At 39.9% G+C, this 20,442-nt stretch overlaps 1 protein-coding gene across 6 annotated transcripts in view; it reads left to right on the top strand.

Moving 5' to 3' along the window:
* BDNF (brain derived neurotrophic factor) overlaps positions 1–20,442 on the top strand; it is a 70,745-nt gene that overhangs the window by 11,621 nt on the left and 38,682 nt on the right. Inside the window, exon 1 of one of the 6 annotated variants that reach the window (XM_017948541.3) lies at positions 9,125–9,707. The exons of 3 other annotated variants lie outside the window; for them this stretch is intronic. Coding sequence is in view for 2 of the 3 variants with exons in the window: in XM_017948537.3 (XP_017804026.1) it covers positions 10,696–10,845 (150 nt within the window). In the remaining variant the exon portion in view is untranslated. Of the gene's footprint in view, positions 1–9,124; positions 9,708–9,952; positions 10,034–10,508; positions 10,846–20,442 lie in introns of those variants that run through there. 2 more of the 6 variants (XM_017948546.3, XM_017948537.3) reach the window with 2 other exon arrangements.

Raw genomic sequence — 20,442 nt, 5'->3', positions numbered from 1 at the left:
CTGAAAATAGCATTTCATTTGGGAGCATGCCAGGAATTGGTGTCTGGGTCCTTTGTGTCTTTGCACCAACTCAGAATTCTGGATACTAGCTCTAGAAACTAAGCTGGGATATATCCTGGGTAAGGGAGTCGTGTATCTACTTGGGCATCTTCCTGATATATTTACTTCATCCATCTTCCTCCTAGAAAGCAGCTCCTAGAAAGATGTGGTTTTAAATGAGGGATTGGATGCATACCGTTATGTCTTAGATAGCACACAAGTCAGTGGTCTCTGCAGAGCTGCCAAAGTCATGTAAGTAATCAAAGATGCGGAAATCCATGGAGAGCCTTCATCCCACCTCCACTCTGATTTATTCAGGGAAGGATACCATGAACACATAATGGATTTGATATGTCCCAGAGCTCTGAAAGCAGCCTAGCAGAAAGAGATGATCTTGAAGGACATTTTGATGTATGAAAAAGTCCACCTAAAGCTTTGTCAGAGATAACTAAGTAATATGATGGCTGGAAGACTATAAATCCTTACCTTGGCTCAGGAACTGTAGATCATTTGGTAAATTAAACTTGAAATTCATGCAATTATTTCCCCTAAAATCATGGGAAATAATTGCATGAATTCCAAGTTTAGTTTCCAAATGATCTACAGTTCCTGAAAGGAGTTCAAATTTGGATAGAAAAAGTACCTTACAAATGATCTAGCTCACTGATTCCCCTCATGCGTTGAAATCACCTAAATCATCTCTTCTTTCTGAGATAAGGTCTGAATGTGTCACCAGATTTAGCAAACTCAGTTTGTAGCCCACTGACCTCATTTTATTGATTGGACAACTGACGTGCACAGTGTTAGATCTCTCAATTTATTCAATAAACAATTATATGGCCCTTACGGTATCTATCTGAACAATCCTGGGCTAGTGAAGTCACTTGCCCAGGTTACATGACCAGAAACTGACAGTTCAAATTAGGACCCAAGTTCTTTTGACTGCTATCTGGGCCTTAAAATAATATTATACGACAGGCCGGGCGTGGTGGCTCACGCCTGTAACCCCAGCACTTTGGGAGGCCGAGGCAGGCGGATCACAAGGTCAGGAGATGGAGATCATCCTGGCTAACACGGTAACCCCGTCTCTACTAAAAATACAAAAAAATTAGCCGGGAGTGATGGCGGGCGCCTGTAGTCCCAGCTACTCAGGAGGTTGAGGCAGGAGAATGGCGTGAACCCGGGAGGCAGAGCTTGCAGTGAGCAGAGATCACGCCACTGCACTCCAGCCTGGGCGACACAGCAAGACTCTGTCTAAAAATAATAATAATAATAATAATAATAATAATAATAATATCATATGACAAAGATATTTCTTCTATTTCCTAATAGTCATATCAAAAGGAAACAATGGACAGTCTGTGCAAGATTTTAATTATTTTAATATTCAAAATAAAATTAAAAACAGATTAATTACTAAAACATAAGTATAACAACACTTTAATAGCATTCTACTAAGATATTATTAATTTCAAAATGGTAGGACAAAACTAATTATACTTTATACTTCTTAAATATACTGTAGTTACTTTATGACTATTGAGACACGAGCTAAAATTTGAAACTTCAAGTTTTCATTGATTCCTATATTATTACTTGTTTCAGAGTTACTTCATTTGGTTCTTTTATCTGAGATTTGACAACAGCTTTATTTGATTTTCAGTGACAAAATTCTTTTCACTCCTGGTCCTCCACCCCAAGAAAATGATGACGACTACTATATTTTCCCCAAACTGATCAAGAAATAAAAGAGGAATTCTAGCCAGGCATGGTGGCTCATGCCTGTAATCCCAGCTCTTTGGGATGCTGAGGCGGGTGGATCACCTGAGGTCAGGAGTTCGAGACCAGCCTGACCAATATGGTGAAACTCCGTCTCTACTAAAACTTAAAAAATGAGCCGGGCATGGTGGCATATGCCTGTAGTCCCAGCTACTCGGGAGGCTGAGGCAGGAGAATCGCTTGAACTCAGGAGGCGGAGGTTGCAGTGAACCAAGATCACACCATTGCACTCCAGCCTAGGCGACAGAGTGAAACTCTGTATCAAAAAAAAAAAAAAAAAAAAAAAAAAAGAGGACTTCTAAAATTATTTGTATTTATTAATATCCCTACTCTTAAAACGTTAGAAAACGTTTGCTCATTTAAAATTTTTATTTTTAAACCCTCCTTATGTTACAACGAAATACTCTTTGGAGCAATTTCTTTGTTCCTCATATAATATCCATACATATAATTCTGCTTTTGTGATTAACTTTCATTACTAAATACTCTTCTAAAATTGTGCTCTTATAAACATTGATTAACTAAAGGGTAAATCTGATGTTTTATAAATGCTTTCTAGAAACAGAGAGCAAAATCATATAAATAACGATATGAATTTCCAAAAGTACAATGATAAAAAGTAACATTAGAAAACAAAATTAATCTAAGAAATAGTCAAGAATATGTGAAACTTGTACATACTTTTGAGATAAATTGGCATCATGTAGATTAGCATGATTCTTCTTTATAGAATTCAACTTATTTTTACTCACTTTGCTCTAATTAGTTTTTATGTGCAGACAAGATGGAAGGTGATGGAAATCTGGCTTGCAAAGTAGTTCTAACATGATCTACATCCACAATCTGGTTATAATGCTATAAGAATATGTTTATTATGTGAGAATAGTAGTTCAAATCAGTATTTAGTATCAACATAAAGGGATGAACAAAGCAAAGCTAACTTCGTTGTTTATACTGGGAACTTACTTAAATTAAAAAGGCCAGTGGATGGTCATATGTTTGGCTCATTCTTTTCAAGGCCTTCAGGAAAACATGCCTATGAAATAAAAGATCCTCAATATTAAACATTTTACTGCATTTGGGAGACACATGAAATCTGGTAATAAAGGAAGTATTGGTTTTCATTTTTCTAATTCAGCATGGAAACTGTCTTGAGGAAAACTGACTATGGTCTTAGTTTGTGTCTCAGAAATATATTTAGTTTGAATTATGGCATCGACATCTGACTTCCAAAATTGGATATCTAGCCATATAATATCTCACCTCCCACACACACAACCCCCCATTCCCAGGTCATGACTACTGTCCAAGCAGCAAAAAAGAAGTAATTTCCCAGAGTACATACACGGCAGTGACTACCAACCAAACAAAAAAACAATTATGGGGGTTGGAATTTAAATTCATAGCTGTACTCTCACCAATTCATTCCCCATTCCACCCCATCTCTCTGTCTTCAACTTTTATGAAACATTATATTTGTCCTATTCATCTGTATCAGCATTAGCCTTTCCTATATCCAACTAGACTTACCACTCCTTGGTCCCTCTCACTGGCTGACTAAAGTTTCAGTAGTACCTACTTACAGCAAACACTTGTAGTAGTCTCTTTTTGGTTACAAAGTCCCCAGATGATTTCTCAAGGTGATATTATGAAGAGGAAGTAAACATTCTCCTCTGCTACCCCATTTTTTTTTAGAGTGCTAAAACTTTATTCTATATCTGGCTTCATATCTTGTTGGACCAACTGGATTGATTTTACAGTCACCATAGAATATCTCCTGAACAGACAACCATGGGTCATGGGAACAATATCTCTGCTGATCCCATGATTTGGTCACATTGGGTTGTAAGGCCATAATGGAGACATACTTGATGAGTTTATGAAGACTTGATTCTAGGTATCATGTAGGTTAGCATAATTCTTTTTTACTGAATTCAACTTAGTTTTATTCACTTTATTCTAACTGGATTTTGTGTGCAGACAAAATGAAAAGAAATGCTTCAATTTAGGTGAAAGGTAAAGCTTCCAAAGTAGTGTAGTATTTCATAGACCTTATATTTGAGAGAAATTATATCAGTATATAATAAGCACCTGAGAATATGAAAGCACAAATCCAATTTAAATGTTAAAGGTCTACAACTTGGGATTTTAAATGGAGTACGGAAAAGCCACTGGTTCTTAAACAATTTTGTTGAGGAGGAAAACAGTGAAAGCTAAATGTTCTATTCAAGAGTTGTTTGTTTTGAAAATAATGCTTCATTTAAAAGCTAAAGACAGAAGACATAGCTTTGTTATGAAGGCTCATCTTTTTATTAAACAACCACTACTCTGTCTCCAAGTTGCAAGGGGAGGATTTGTCAATCTGATTGAATCTTCCCTTTAGTTTTTCCCAACAGCTGTGTTCAGATAATTCATGACTCCTGTGTTTCCTGAGCCCTGGATAATTTCACGTACATGTCTGGTTTGGGGCTTCACATTTTCAGAAAAATATAGAAACCTTGGAGGAGGTCCAGGGTAGACCAAGGGAAATGATTAATGGGTTGAAAGTCGGAGTTTATGAAGAAAGGTTGTGAGATCTGATCTTTTGCTATGAGAAAAGTCTGAGTGGTGACTTAATAACACAAGGAGGTTAGTAAGCAGCTGTTCTCCATCTTCACTAAGGTTGAATGAAATGAAATAAGATATAAATTGCAACGGGAACAAAAAATGCATTACAGGAGGACTTCCAAGCACCAGCATTGCTGGATTCTAGATAGCTCCCCAGAAGAAGGATGTGTAGTCTACTTCTCTGGTCTGCCATGATAGGCCTACAAATAGTGAGGAAGATGAGATAATCTCTTAAGATCCTTTCTGGACCTATCTTTTATTGGTCTATCTATCATATTTAGAAAAATTATTTGTCTCAAACAAAAATGGTCTCATTTCCTCCCTCCCACCCTATCCACTCCTTCTCCTTTGTCTACCTTTTGTAAAACACTGCTAACCAAAATAACTGGGGACTGATTAACTGTGGTTGGCCCTCCCCAGTCTCTAAGTGCCACTCCAGCTTTGGGAGCAAGTTTCCTATCCATCACTACCACTCCCTGGCCACAAGGGGTATGTTTACCATCATCTTTCTATACACCAAACCTACGGCAAGGGAAAAGAAAACAAAACTTCCTAGGCTTAAGAAATTTGCAAGTGGCACCATGGATTAAAATACAACTCTTACATCCTAGAATATGAGCATGTAAAGGACTAAAATGTATTTCATGCATCTGCCTGTATCAGCCCATAGAATAGCCTCTGATGGATAGTAGATACTCAGCAATCTTTCATCAACTGAAAGACTGTAGCTATGAAGTGAAAGGAAACTAAAGTTGAGAAAGTCAGGAGTTTCGGATGTTTCCAAATGATTCTATATGCGAGACCAATCTAAAGCCTAACCCATTCTTCACACATGTACTATTAAGGATTTCATTCTCACCATGCCTGTGCTATCTGGAGGTAGAAAGAGGGCCAGTTGCACATCCTGCCCACATCCTTGATCAAAAAGACCACTAAAGAGAGGTGCTATGTGGATTCATATCAGAATCACATGAAAGTAGGCCGAATTCTTAGTGTGTGTTTTTAAAATCTGATTTTAGGAAGTTCCGTTTTTTTTGTTTTTGTTTTTTTTTTTTTAGTTATCTTTTTGCATATTTTTCTTTTTCCATTTTTTTTCATGAAGAATATAAAATTTGGCAGTAGAAAATCTCTCACTCCAGTCATCATACAGCCTAAATAGGTGAGTCTCAAAAATAAGCTAATGTTCATCTTTTCATCTGATTCAATGTCCTGGAAACCCTTTGGTTTAAATTTGTTAATTCTTCTATGGCTTTTTCCTAGGAAACCAACTAATACCACAGCTTATTTATTACTGGTCAGCCTCTAACTTATGTCCACAATCTCAAGATCCCTTTGACCATTAATTCTATAGAAATATTACAAATCAAGTAAACCAAACTATTCTTCATTATTAATTTTAAATAAGCTTCAGCACAAATCTGCAACTTGAGGCTACAAGTTGGATGATTCTCATATGTTTGGGGGTTTAGCCCAACAGTTTCTTAATGGTTTCCTATGTTGTTTTTCTTGATCCAACTAAATATTATTCCCAGATGGAATCAGTTTTGACCCTCTTGTTCCACTTCCTAGTCTTGGCCCTTCTAAAAGCCTGGCTGTGGTCTCTTTGTCTGCCACTCAATGACTATGCCTGGTTACATAACCCTGTAACAGGTGTTGACCAATTTGAACACATTCTGAGTATGGCATAGAGCCATTCTTATGGTTCATAAAAGTTTAGTGAGAAATATACCCATCTAAATGAATAGGGAAATTACGCTCCTTAAGTTAGTTTTTCTCAGGATTGTATCTTATATAAGAATCTCCCCAAGGATTGTGGAGGACATAGTTTAACATTGGCCTGGGGCCTTTCTCAAATTATCCAGTATGAATTTGAAAACATCCTCTACACTCTGCTCAGTAGCAGAGTTTTCTGTTTACTTAGCATTTTCCCCATGCTAATTACTTCTGAAATTTTCAAATAGTTTTTTTTTAGGCCAACTCATTTTGATACTCACACTAGACAACTTTTTTTTTTTTTTCTTGCAAGGAAGACTGAAGGTAGGAGTAACTAGAAGCTTAAAATAAACATACTAAATGTATAAAATGCTTATAATGATAGAATTGGACCTCCCCAGCTTTCAATTAAATTATTAATAGAAAAAACATGTCAATGTCAAGCCTACTACCTCTGTTCCCACTTGGGTAACGAGGATTAGTTTATATTTCCTGACAAGAATAGATGGGAATTCACATTTCTTCCTGACCTTTGTCCCCACTGGAACATTGGGTTAGGATCATATTAGAACATAACCAAAAAGAAATAAAGATTCAGACGAATTCACAATTAATTTTTAAGCCCCACAAAAGTGAAATAGGTAGCATCTTTTTTTCAAGCTGTGAAACTTTCCCTCATTTTAGTAATAGAGAAAATGTTCAGATTATAAACTTGGAAACTTTGCTCCAAACATATCAATCATGTCACATGCCAATCTTTAAGAAGAATAAGAAATGCATGCCCTATATTCTCAGCATCATCTTTGCCCACAATAGGGAAATAATTTTGTACAAGGTTTGATTTTAGATCTCTAGAATTATCTCTATATGCTACCTGAATTAAGCAAATAAAAAATAATATTTAGAATTCCATGCAAGGCACTGGTACAACTTTTCTTTACCTTGGCTTCATTGTTTTTGAATGTAAGATGTACTTTTAAGGCAAACAAGTATGTGTTTTAAGTCTGGTCGCATACAATTTTGCTAATGCTATAATCACAGATCAGAAAGTTTGGAAATGCTTAGAAGTGTTAAGAGGTGTGATTCATCATGGTTATCTGAATTGGCATTTGATCTTCTTTTCTTTCTAAATATCCCTGACATTTCTGACTCCTCTGTCTTTTCCTCAGTAAAACTGCACCACACACTGGAAAGCGAAGATACACACATTTATTTATATAATGTCAGGGGAGAGTAGGAAAAAGAAGATTGGCCATAGACCCACCCAATCAGAGTCTGGGAAATGAGAGCACTTTTTCCTTCAGCAGAAATGCTGACGTGCCAATGTGAATTTAGCAGGAAAAAGATTTGCCATAACTTCTAAGTGAGCAGCGTTCAGAATGCTAGCTTAGATTCCTGGCATTAACTTGCTAGGTATTTTTCAGAAGGAAATAAATTACAATTGAGCTTAAAAACCTGAGGGTAGAACTCATTTTCAAGCAAATGTGAAGCATCAGTTTGAAGTTAACAAAGTTAAAGTTTGGAGTAGGGTTCCTCCAGTCCTTTATAACGTAGTACAAGTATTTATTTATTTTTTTAGTTTATAACACTAGCCTTTTAAATTGTATTGTGCTACTAAAAGAAATTATGTCTGCATTCAGCTTACAACCTGGGAACCAACACAGAGGAGCTCTGGGGTAACGGTACCCAGCTTCATGCCCTCTGTCCTTTACTGCTTTCTGGTTAGCCTGCGTATTTCACATACATTAAATATTCCACAATAAACTCCACCATCTGTGCTGTAGGGTAGTTTGTATTGGTCATGTGCTCTGTCAAGTTGACAGAGGTGCAAAGCTAAATGTGTGACACTCGAAGAATATGCATATATTTGAATAATTTGACTATTTAGTCCAACAATTTGCAAAGGCGCTCTGAATGATCACACATTCTGATAACACTTCCAAGGAACAGATAGCTTCACTTAGAGGGTGGGGGAGATGGAAGCAGGGTTATTTCTAGCAGGAATTCTTGAGTTCACTGAAGTCTTGTCCCTGGTACTTCACTGTGTGAACGTGGGTAAATTATTTCGTGGCAGACGATCGGATTCTTCTTTTATAAAACGGGTAAATAATTTCTGTCACTAGTCTTTAGAAGTTCTAAAATAGCTAATGTTAGTGAATTCATTTTGTTAACTGTAAACCCTTAGGTAAACTGAACTGAGTATGTAATAATATTATTATTCAGTTCAACAGCACATTCTTGGTAACCACAAGAGGGTCCAGGAAAGGAAACTGTTTATAAATCTTTCCCTTTAGCAAAATTAATGTTGGAGTCTTTAGGGAAATTCTTACAGCAATGAGTCTTAGCAATTATTAGGTCAAATCCCTTTGAGATTACAGGAAAGTGCACATACACAGAAAGCTGCCTGTGGAATTTGGGTGTGGGCTTGGTGGGAGATTCCTCTGATACCCAGTGTTGTACCCCCAAGAGAGTGCTTCTCAAAGTGTGACTTCGGATTGTCTGCATTCGAATTGCTTGTGGTATTTATTAAAATTCTAATTCCTGGACCCTGCCCCACCCCTACTAAATCACAATTTCAGGAGGAAGGACCTTCATTTTAACACTCACTCAGGTGATTTTTATGCTCCGAGGAGGTCCAGGGACTCCGAGTTAAGTACGGTACTGCTGTCTTGTTCTTTATTCTAAATTTTAAGGTCTGCACAAATTGGTTGAACTAATGAGAAGAAAATTTAGCCTTAAAGCAGTAACACAGGTAGACGGTTGACAGAGTTCATCAAACGGATAATTGAAAATGTCCTCTGGACCCTAGCCATATAAGTTCTTTCCATGGGTCTTGGCTACAGGCAAATGAGAACCCGAAAGACTACTTGCTCTTTTGCTGCGGGCAGTGGTGGGGGTGGAGGGCGGGGGAGGATTAACTGAGCCAGTTCTGCCCCCACCCTCGAATCCCCTACCCCCACTCTGGTTAAAGCAGAAGATTTTTTATTTATCTTTGCTGCCCTGGTTCGTTATTAAAAGGGTTAGCTTATATGTGTGTTTGCTGGGGCTGGAAGTGAAAACATCTGCAAAAGCATGCAATGCCCTGGAACGGAACTCTTCTAATAAAAGATGTATCATTTTAAATGCGCTGAATTTTGATTCTGGTAATTCGTGCACTAGAGTGTCTATTTCGAGGCAGCGGAGGTATCATATGACAGCGCACGTCAAGGCACCGTGGAGCCCTCTCGTGGACTCCCACCCACTTTCCCATTCACCGCGGAGAGGGCTGCTCTCGCTGCCGCTCCCCCCGGCGAGCTAGCATGAAATCTTCCTGCCTCTGCCGAGATCAAATGGAGCTTCTAGCTGATGGGGTGCGAGTATTACCTCCGCCATGCAATTTCCACTATCAATAATTTAACTTCTTTGCTGCAGAACAGAAGGAGTACATACCGGGCACTAAAGACTCGCGCCCCCTCCCCCCTTTAAGCAAAGGGAACGTGAAAAAATAATAGAGTCTGGGAGTTTTGGGGCCGAAGTCTTTCCCAGAGCAGCTGCCTTGATGGTTACTTTGACAAGTAGTGTCTGAAAAGGTGGGTTTGTTTTCTTTCTTTCTCTTTCCGTTTTTCTGTTTGGTCTGCTAGAAAGCGTGTGGCTTTAGCGAGGTCTGTCATTGCCTGGGCTTCCTGGCTGGAACAAGTAACTTGGTGTAACGTTATCTGGGGGCGTTCATCAATAAAAAATGCTGTTATTATCTTGATTGAATTCCTATTAGGCAAACTCTAGAGAGGTCAGTGCGCGAACTCTGTTTAAGCCGGCGTGTTTAAGGCAGCGGAGTAAACCAATAGCCCCCATGCTCTGTGCGATTTCATTGTGTGCTCGCGTTCGCAAGCTCCGTAGTGCGGGAAGGTGCGGGAAGGTGTGTCTGTGGCCCGGGAAAAGCACGCCCATTCCCAGAGAACTTAGGTGCTGGGATGGGGAGGAAGGGGAGAGTTGAAAGCTAGGGGAGCAAGACCTCAGGGCGTGCGATTCTCACTCGCTCCCTCACGCCCCAGCGCGCACAGCCGGGGTTTCTGCAGAGGGCGCGGGACGCGGGGTTCCCCGGGGCTGGGGCTGGGGCTGGGGCTGGAACACCCCTCGAAGCTGCGGGCGTCCTGCCCAAGGCGCCCCGGGAGGGCGCAGGACTCGCAGGATGATGTCGCGGGGACCTGGGGGAGGACGTGAGGACAGGCCCTGGGGGAGCGGGGAGTCCCGGGCGCCCCTCGGTCCCCCGGGCGAGAAAAAGGCGCGGCGTTCCCTTTAAGCAGCCGCCCCGAACGGGTATCGGTAGCGCGGGCGAGCGGGGGGAGGGGGGCGGGGGGGTGGCGCCGTTTGACCAATCGAAGCTCAACCGAAGAGCTAAATAATGTTTGACCCGGGCGCAAGGCGCAGCCTGGAGCTCCGGGTCCCAGCCGCTGCCGCCGCCGCGCCCGGGCGCACCCGCCGGCTCGCTGTCCCGCGCACCCCGTAGCGCCTCGGGCTCCCAAGCCGGACGGAGGAACCGGCCCGGTGCGCCTCCCATCTCCTGCTCGGGGGGCTTTAATGAGACACTTGAATGCAGCTGCCACCGCTGCTGTGGAGCCGGCGGGGAGCAGCACCGCGACAGGGACCCGGGCTGGGCGCTGGAGCCAGAATCGGAACCACGATGTGACTCCGCCGCCGGGGACCCGTGAGCTTTGTGTGGACCCCGAGGTAGGCAAGCGCCGGGCATGGGGCTTGGTACGGGAGCTGCCGGTCCGCAGGAGAAAGTTGACTGGGGGACCCCCCAAAGTTGTGGGACGAGGCCAGTCTCCTTCTTTCCTCCCCGCCGGTAGAAGGGAGGATTTGGAGTTGCTCCTGGGGAGTTTTCTCCCCCATCCCACAACCCAGAAGGTCAGCCGGCACTACCAGGGAAAAAGGGACCCGGGGAAGGCACGAAGTAGAGGACAGAAGGCCTGGAGGAGACCCAGAGCTGCGTGATGGGAGCCAAGACGGCGACCCGGGGATCCCTCGCAGTCCTCCCCCACCCCAGGAGGAGTCGAGAGAGACTTAGGGGGCCAGAGCTGTCGGGGGCCCTGACTGAGGGAAGGGTGCTGAGGCTAGGCTAGAAATCCTTCCAGGGGTTGGGTGGTCCCCGCGCCGACCTGCGGGGGGAGTGGGAGGGAAGCTTGCGCCTTGAGTCCGCGTCGTCCCCGGGACTGCACACGGCTACCTGCTCCCCAGGAGTTGAGACTGAAGTGGATTTACAAGTCCGAAGCCAATGTAGCTTAGAAAACTTGGGAGGCGGAATTACTACCGCTGGGAACTGAAAGGGTCTGCGAGACTCCCGGGCGGGCCGAACCCACATCTCTACCCAGCCTGCGCCCCTCTTCTGAAGCGCCCTCCAAGGAAGTTAGAGTTTTGACTTTCGGGGACTAGGTGGGATATACGTGGGGGATTCCTTACTCGGGTTAGTCTCTGGGGATGCAGAGCCGGGAAGAGGAATGGGTGAGAGTGAGTTGCGCCTGGAAAGAAATAGCTGAGGATTGGGGGCTCTGTGCCCGACGGGCAAGAAGAAGGGGAGATTACAGACTAGGGGCAGCCCTAAGGAAGAAGCCTTGGGGCTGCGAGGGTGAACTGGAGGATGCAGTGTTTTTGTGTTGGGGGTGGAGCGGGGATGAGGGACCGAGGTGGAGGGGAGGCAAGGAGGAGGAGGGGACCCGGAGAAGGAAGCTAGGGAAGGTAGAGGGTGCCCTCTGCCGGCCATGCTGCCAAGAGCAGCTACTGGGGGCGGGAGGCTGGGGGTGGGGAAGTGGTAAGGGAAGGTTTTGCGGGATCCCTTAGAGAGCTGGTAGGAGGGACTTGTTGAATGGTGCTGCTGACTCGAGCTCGGTGGGGCTTGCGACTCGTCGTCGGTGGATTTTGACTCCTTGTTCTTGTTTGGCTTCTATGCAAGTTTTCCTTGCGCTGGGGGAGCTCTGATAAGCCTCGATTGGTGGTGTGTTAGGGCTTCTTGGATCTTATTTTAGGGCCCTCTAGGTATCTTGCACTTACTCCTCAATGTCAGTAGCAACCAAAGAACATTTTCCAACAAGCACGCAGGAATGTTCTTGGCCAGAAGCGAAGAAAAGCATATTTCTGAGTGTTTATTAATCCTCCTAGTACAGTTATCTTTTAAAGCAAAGTAGTATGTAATTGGGAACGTTGATTTTCTAACTGCATATAAAAGGCGATATGCTATTAAATGAGACCCCTCCCTACTGGCTCAATATCTTGAAAAATCTCTCTCTCCCCTTTATTATTATCGAAAAATCTATTTTTATATGAGTTTGTTGTAAGGTCAAAAGCCATTTCGGTCTTACAATTTGATATGTCTTTACATTTTAATTTATTGAGCCATAATTACAGATTTAATTTGTCTGAACGTGTGTGCCTTCAATGCTTACCTCATGCAACATAATTTTTAGGTTGGAGATTTCTGATGTTATGACATGTAGCGATTCAAGACATTACACATAATAGGTAACATAGCATGTTGAAATTACACCACAAAGTTTTGACCCTGGGAACAGCACCTTTTAAAAACCATCACTAAACACCTGTTCGTATTTTCTGATTTTTGCAAATGCCTTGCTTGAGACTTTTTATTTTTTTATTTTTATTTTTTGGTAAATTTACCTCTGGGTGAGCAGGAGAGGTAAGAGAAAGCAAAGAGACACTTGTTGAAATGTAACCATAACCTTTACTGGAATTTAAAACATGTTGGTCACCATTACTGGAATTCCAGCGCCATAAAGTCGTTGTCTTTTTTTTCTTCTACTTCATTTTGTAAAATGTGATAAATGTTGGTAAATATAGACCAGTAGTAAGTATTATGACACGAAAAGCATTATGTATGTGGAACTATTTTAAGTTATTACAGAACATTTTCTATTTATAAATGATATAAGCAGAAAGAAATGATTTCCAGATAAACAAGGCTTACGTACATGTTTTGAAGCATTAGAACATTGCAGACACACTTAGACATCACATTTTTTAAAGGAAAATAACAGTAATTTTTCACATACCTTTGGAGCCTTTCATAGCCCATTCAGAACTGAGTTAGTAGCTGGAAGTTTCGTGTATTTTAAGGTGATATTTTAAAGCCATTTAAGATGTATAGCAGGTCAACATTGGTGTATCCAGAAAATGAAGCATTTAGGAAATCTGCTTCAGCGTGTCTTTTCAATGTGTGTAACTTTTACTTGTAAATCAAGGGAACCAAGAAAGTCGTCATTTGCCTAAAAGGCAGTCATCACCTCAAATGATTCATTTATACTATGCGAGTTAATTGCCTTAATCTCATTAATGGCCAAGGAGGGAAGGGAGGTCCTGGGATATTTCTTGTTCATTTTGACTCACCAGGAGGGGAAACTCTTGTTAAAAAAAAAAAAAAGCAAATTTCTAAGATCCTGGCTCAAAGTCCTTGGATTTCCTGTTTAAAGGGGGCACCGTGAGAATGTAAGCTATTCCCTTTTTCCCGGTATCTTTAAGAGTCCCAGCTTTTCAATAGTCAAAATGTAGACGATTGATATCATTTCTTTCTCATATGAATAGCACTGGTTTGTAGTTCAGCATACACAGTGAGCTGGGCACGCCCACCTGATCGTATAGCAGAGAACTTGTTTACATTCTTTTTACATTCATCTTCTAAAACCTGGGGCGCTCTCCTCTCTCTCTCTCTCTCTCTCTCTCTCTCTCTCTGTGTGTGTGTGTGTGTGTGTGTAGAGGGAGAGAAAGAGAGAACTGTGAACTGTGAAATATAACACAGCCAGCAGCTTTGGGTCTCAGTCGTAGACTTAATCTTAAGAAAATTGAAGAGGTACAGAATGGAAAGGTCATGTTCAAGTAGTTTATTAACATTTTGAGATGTAGGAAATTAATCCCAGAGTAGAGAAGAACAATTTCAGACTTCCTGAATAAAAATAGACAGCATACAGAGTGGATGATAGCTAAACTCTGAATAGCTTTTGAGAAGAAAGGCACTCCCATTTCAGGTGCCCATAATATGGATTTGATTTTAGTGATTAAAACATTGATTTTCAACTTGTATCTCCCTGCGTGGAAGAGTTCAATTTGTGTGAGGGGGCTCGCCTATCCAACAAAAGTGAACATGTCCCTTTTATAGGGTAATTGCTAACTTGTCTCAACTTGTTTTCAAACAATTGTTATAGAGCACTCAGTTTCCACTAATTGCAAAATTGCTGCTTAATTGAAGGACTCTTAGCCATCTAGTGCAGCCATTCAGCCACTGGCAAGCTCTATGATCTCAAGCTGTGAATTGCATTTTAAAAGAGGAATCGAGGAGAGAATTCTGTGGAATTCTAGGTTTTAAGTGCTGGCTGCTGTTCAATGGAAGAAGAAATCATTTGAACGAGAATCGCATCAGGTTGTGTTGTGATAAATTTTCTTTATTAGGATGAATAACATGCACAGATGAGCTTCAAAAGTGAATGAGCAAACACTGGTTACACTCTGCATCCATTTACTCTGTTTAGTATGGGGTAATGTTAAGCAATAAATGATGCTGGCAAATGAAATCCGTATGTTATTTGCATGTGTGATTTAAACCTAGGAAACATAGAGTGGCTTTGGTATTTGTAGGCTTAGTCATGTGTGTTCTAAAAGTCCTCTTAAACTTCTACTTAAGGCATAGAATTATTTAATCTTAAATAATTTTATACTGAAATGCATCACTGGATTTCCAGAATATTTACACTATAAAGACTTAGAAAGGTCATGGACCCAATTATTGACTATATGGAATCATTACTGATGGCAGATGCAAAATGGAGCTCACGAATGTACTGACATTGAAAACCTTTCGCAGGGGAGGTGGGGGAGTGGTAAATGTGTGTGTTCTTTAAGTGGAACAGGAAGGTATTCTCTTTTCTGTAGAAAAATTTGAGTATCTGGTCAGTAAGTGTGGAAGCTTTCATTTAAATTAAGTATTTAAGTTCAAGTACAAGCTCTGGGGCACTTATCCTCTTGATGAGACAAATCTTACCAAAAATACTAGATGCTAAGAAGTGGCTCATTGCCCCGATGTCTATAGATTGATGTTTGAGGATGGGTTGCATTAGGTGAGTTAGGGGGCTGGGTGTGGGACAGGAGAACGATTGGAGGGAAGCAAAGTAAATTTACAAGCTTTAGTGACAGCCATAATAAAGTAAAAGTTTATTTCCAGAGAGCCTGGAGAGTAACGAATGTTATATAGTTTTCCCCAAAGGTTCACTTGAAAGAACTTTTCATTGGTTGTCATGATAGTAATGTCCTGACTTTGAAATCTCCCAGAACCTAGTAGCTCTTAAACATGCTTTCATCTTGGTTCCTTTGGTCTGACGGAAACTTTATGACGACCCTCTGTGTGTTTGACATGCCTCTGCATTTTTGGAGACAGGAGGTCAGGCAAGGGAGGATTTCTTAAATCTAAGACAATATAGTAAGGAAACATAAAATTATATGATAAAAAAAAATCACTGAACTTCAGATTGGCTTATTGAAATAAAACCTAGAAGGCAACCTGTGGTTTAATTACAACTAGCTTGTATAAAATTAAAATTTATAAAATGGGAATTCAAAGAAAATAAACGGGCAGTTCCAAGTAATTTAAGCAACTCACCAAAAATTGAAGTAATAGTGCCACCTAGAGAACAAAATCACCAGCTTTACCAGCCAAATGGCTTATTTCCATATGAACCATTTTTCCAACGCTACAGTTACTAGGATTTCCTTGTTACCATATTCAGATCTGGTGAGTGTGTATGGGGGTGGGGGGTGCATGTGGAATTACAGATGAAATTTTAAAACAAGCAGATCCACAATTTGATATATGCACTGAAGCCTTTTAATGTTGTAATGTAGCCAAATGTAGAATAGCATGCCAGGAATCAACGGCTAGCCTCCTTTTTAACATTTATTATTTTCAGGGATATATACTGAAGCATTGAGTATAGAGGTTCTGATGTTATTTGTTTGCTACAGGCAATTCATTACACTTTCTGAGATACAATAACACCAAATAATTTGAGTAGAGAGACCTTTAAGAATGTTTTTGATTTATGATCTACCTTTAACTTTAATGATTTCAGAAGATGTGAGAATAAAATAAAGTCATATATAAGCAGGATTTTGAACACCAAACAAACAAACAAACAACAACAACAACAAAAAAAAAACAAGAAAAAGGAAGAGAATTATAAGGGTTGCCTTAACCTTAGAATAGATGAAGATATACATCTGAGCCAGCACCAAAAAATAAAATAAAATAAAAATAAAAAATAAAAAAAAAGTTATGGAACTAGGAACCAATAATTACAAATTGACTTAGGAAATATAGATGACAAAATCTGTATCTAGTTCATTTTTGCATGCGCCCACAACAGCATCCAAAACAGTTCTGGTAGCAGGGGAGGCACTTTGATAAATGTTGCTGAATGCACTAATAGATTGATTAATGGCTGCTTCAGATTATCACTAGTGATGTAGACAAAAACTTCATAGAAAATGGCTTATTTGTCTTGCTGGAAGAAAGGCAAAATTGGAGGAAAAGGTTTAATAATATTTTTCCCCAGTACCTATTATAAAAGTCATTTAGTTGGCTTAGTTCTACAATTTCTTATGTGTAATTTGATTTACTCATGAAATTGTGAATATATGAAATGTTAAAGTTGATTTAGACAGCAACTATAAACTTGTGGATTTTCTTTTAAATGTCTTCAAATTTTTAAATGCCAGTGGAGATGCCAGCTACTGTGCTTCAGGGAGTAGAATATAGTATATCTTAGATTTGTGCCAATTTCTTGTAAGCAGAGAAAAAATTGCATGATAACCAAAGAAAGTCATATTGTTTGTACTTTGTGTCATTCGTGGAAGCAATCAGGTGTAGAAAACTTTCTTTTTCAGAAAAAAAATTACTACAATAAAGGTGCATGTGTGTATGCACATATATCTAGAGGGAGAGAGAGAGAGAAGGAAACTTACTAAATAAAATTTTTACCACATGGGATTTAGTCTAATCAGTCTTGGTTTTGGAGTTGCTATCATCAGTAGTTCCATTTTCTGATTCTTTCTTTCTGACTTCATGTGCCTTTGAAAACTGAAACTATGCCCAAATTAAAACAAGTTTTTCTGTCTTTTCACATGTTCACTTATTTCTTGAATGTGTTTTTAAACACAGACAAACTTCTTTTACATCATGTAGAATCTGAAGGTCGAGAAATTTGCAGTCATTTTGCTGGAGAGAGATGCTTGGCAGAGTCCCAGGCCACATTCCTAGGCCAAACTCTCGAAGGTATTCTCTCTTATGCAACATTGGGAAAATACATCCAGCACCGACATGTTGGCTGATAATGTGTCTGAAGGCACAGACGATATGCTTATCATATGAAACATAAAGCCAGCAGATATTGCAGACATTCTGTTGAATGATAGAATTTGGATCATTTACATTTACTTAAATGTAAAATACGATGATTAAGTCCAAAAAAATCAATTTAGAAGAGAATAGAGAGTTGGGGGCACAGTTTTAGGGGATGACTTACCAGCAGATTGTAAAAAGGAAACCTGAATGTTTTAAATTAACTGCAAGTACAGTATAAGCCAGTGGTGTGACAAGAGGCTGTTATCATAGCTACTGAAATTTTGGGCTGCACCACTAGAAATATAATACTGAAATGCAGAAGCTAATAATTCTTCACTTTTTAAATAGACTGTATCTAGAATGTTATCATCAGTTCAAGGAAATGAAATAAGTTGCTTTAGGTACCTCATCGATAAATTAGTGTACATCCAAATCACTGTGACCAGGATGCTAGAGAATTTGAAAGCATTGCATGTGAGCAATGGTTGAGGGGACTTGGAATGGATGACTTAGGGACAAGAAAACTTTGGCTGGAATGGCAAGTGGTTTTTGAATGTTGGGTTGAGAAGAATTCTGAAACTGTGAAGGATTAGTAAGAAATAACATTCAGATTGCTAATGCATACTGTGGCTGGGAGATTAGAGCGTCGGCATGTGTGATGTATTTTTGACATCCTTATTTTGAGGAAGAGCTTCAAAGATTTGACAAACTGTCATAGGTATAATTTGTGTTGCTTCAGAGAGCAGTTCTAGAACCAATGATGTAAATTTAGATACTCTACGTGGTAGTTAGAAGAACTTTCCATTAATTTAAGCAAATATTGAATGCCCACTGCCTACAGAGCACTCTATTAGAGGAATATATAAAAAAGAAAAAAGAGATGTGGTGTGGTGGCTCATGCCTGTAATCCCAGCACTTTGGGAGGCTGAGGTGGGAGGATCACTTGAGCCTAGGAGATCATTACCAGTCTGGGCAACATAGCAAGACCCCATCTCTACAAAAGACAAAAAAGTTATCCAAGCTTGGTGACAGGCACTTGTGGTCCCAGCTACTTGGGAGGCTGAGGCAGTAGGATCGTCTGAGCCCAGGTGGTTGGGGCTGCAGTGAGCTGTGATTGTGCCACTGCTCTTCCACCCAGGTGACAGAGTGAGACCCCGTTGGAGGGAAGGAAGGAAGAAAGGTAGGAAGGCTGAAACCGTTTTAGAAATGACACTAAAATGGGAGGTTGGAGTTAGGTATTTTCTAAAGTGCCTTTGTACTTGTTTTTTTCTAATGCATTGGCCATAAGTCTACTCCTTATTTATAGTTCATAAACAATCCTAATGAGAACAGTTATATATTTCTGCCTTTGAATCATCTACTTGATGTGTTTAGCATCATGAATTGAGTATCAGAAATCCCTCCCATTTCTTTGCAAAGTGCTGTATTTTCCTTTTCCTTATTTATATACAGATTCTCAAAATTGGTTATTTTTCCTTTGGGTTAGACAGAATAGAATGTCTGGAAAAAAAAGAGTTCTTACCAAATTCAGGTGCCCAAATTGCTTAAGAAATTAACTTTTGAGATTATATTTTTTTAGAGTTCAGTAGCTAAACTAAGAAAACTTCTCACCATTCACCTTCACTTTTTGGAAACCACAAAATCTTTGGATATTACAGTTTTCCAATGAGTTTCTCTTTTTAAATATAAACGAAAAGAAATTGACTCCTCCCCCAACTCCCTCAGGCCTTAGCATGGATAGAGTTACTTTTTTCTTTAATAATTTATTTATAACTTATTTTGCTCTTCTGTGGAACACTTGGATATTAAGCAACATGGACATGTCATAAAATGCAAGTTAGACCATAAGATGAGCAGCCCACTCCAAGTATGAATGAGTACTTATTCTTTGTGATCTCTCATACTGCTTTTAGGTATTAATAGCGTCAGTCAGCAAAGCAAACAGTTTAATATTTACGTCTCCTTTAGGATATCATATATTTTATAGTTTGTGTGTGTTCTTACGTGTATGTTTTCTTCTGTTTCAAAGTCTTTTTTCTTAAAGTAACAATGTTATATGTAGCAAATGGTTCTTTCATTAATTCATTTTTTAATTCACCATGCATTAATTGAGTGCCCAGTGAGTGCCAGCCACTGGGCTACTTGGATTTCTTTTCCCTGTATTGATCCATATATCTTCAGGTGCTCCTTGATACGGCTCTCCATTGACTCTCTCATATAAGGCTTTCATTACCTATTCACATACTCTCTCCCAAAGAAGACTGGTCCAAAAGTAAAATCTTGAGCAAATTCTCTGAGTTATTTCAGAACTTCTTGCCCCCAAACTGAATTTTTAATTATTGACTGGTAGCATTTTGGAATAACTTACCTCTCTTTTTTAAAGATTGAACTTCTTTATCCTCTCTGATTTTCAGGTGTCAGTTTGTGTTCAAATTGAGACAATAAAAATGCTTGTTAGACATTGTCTTAAAGCATTTTGCTGTCTGAGAATCTTTCATGAAGAACTCTTTTTAACAGTGACTCTACAGCAGAAGCCACAGTAGAGGGACAACTTCTGAATCAAAGATGGTGTTTGAGTCTTTGATTTTATGATGAATTTTTTTTTTTTTTACATACAAAGATATGCATTGGTCTTTCAGTATTCAGGAATCTGTTCTTCACTTGACAGTATTTATAAATTGTGTGTTTCCCCCTAAAAACACTTAAATTGTGAGAACACTTCCATTTACTAGAACTTGGTTAATGATTCTGCCAAATAAGGAAAAGAAGACAGAAAAATCAGTTTAGTGAATACTATTTTGCCTTTAAATTTAGTAATTTAGTAAGGTATCTCTTTGGGGTTTACTAGAAACCACTTCTTAATCCAATAGGTCTCCTTTCGTTGTGAAGTCAGGAGGTGATTTTGCTCAAATGTGTAGTATAGGAAT

This window comes from Papio anubis, chromosome 12 (genome assembly GCF_008728515.1).
Source record: "Papio anubis isolate 15944 chromosome 12, Panubis1.0, whole genome shotgun sequence".
Taxonomy (NCBI): Eukaryota; Metazoa; Chordata; class Mammalia; order Primates; family Cercopithecidae; genus Papio; species Papio anubis.
The sequence above is the reverse complement of the archived record's forward strand: the minus strand, read 5'-3'. Positions and strand labels throughout refer to the sequence as shown.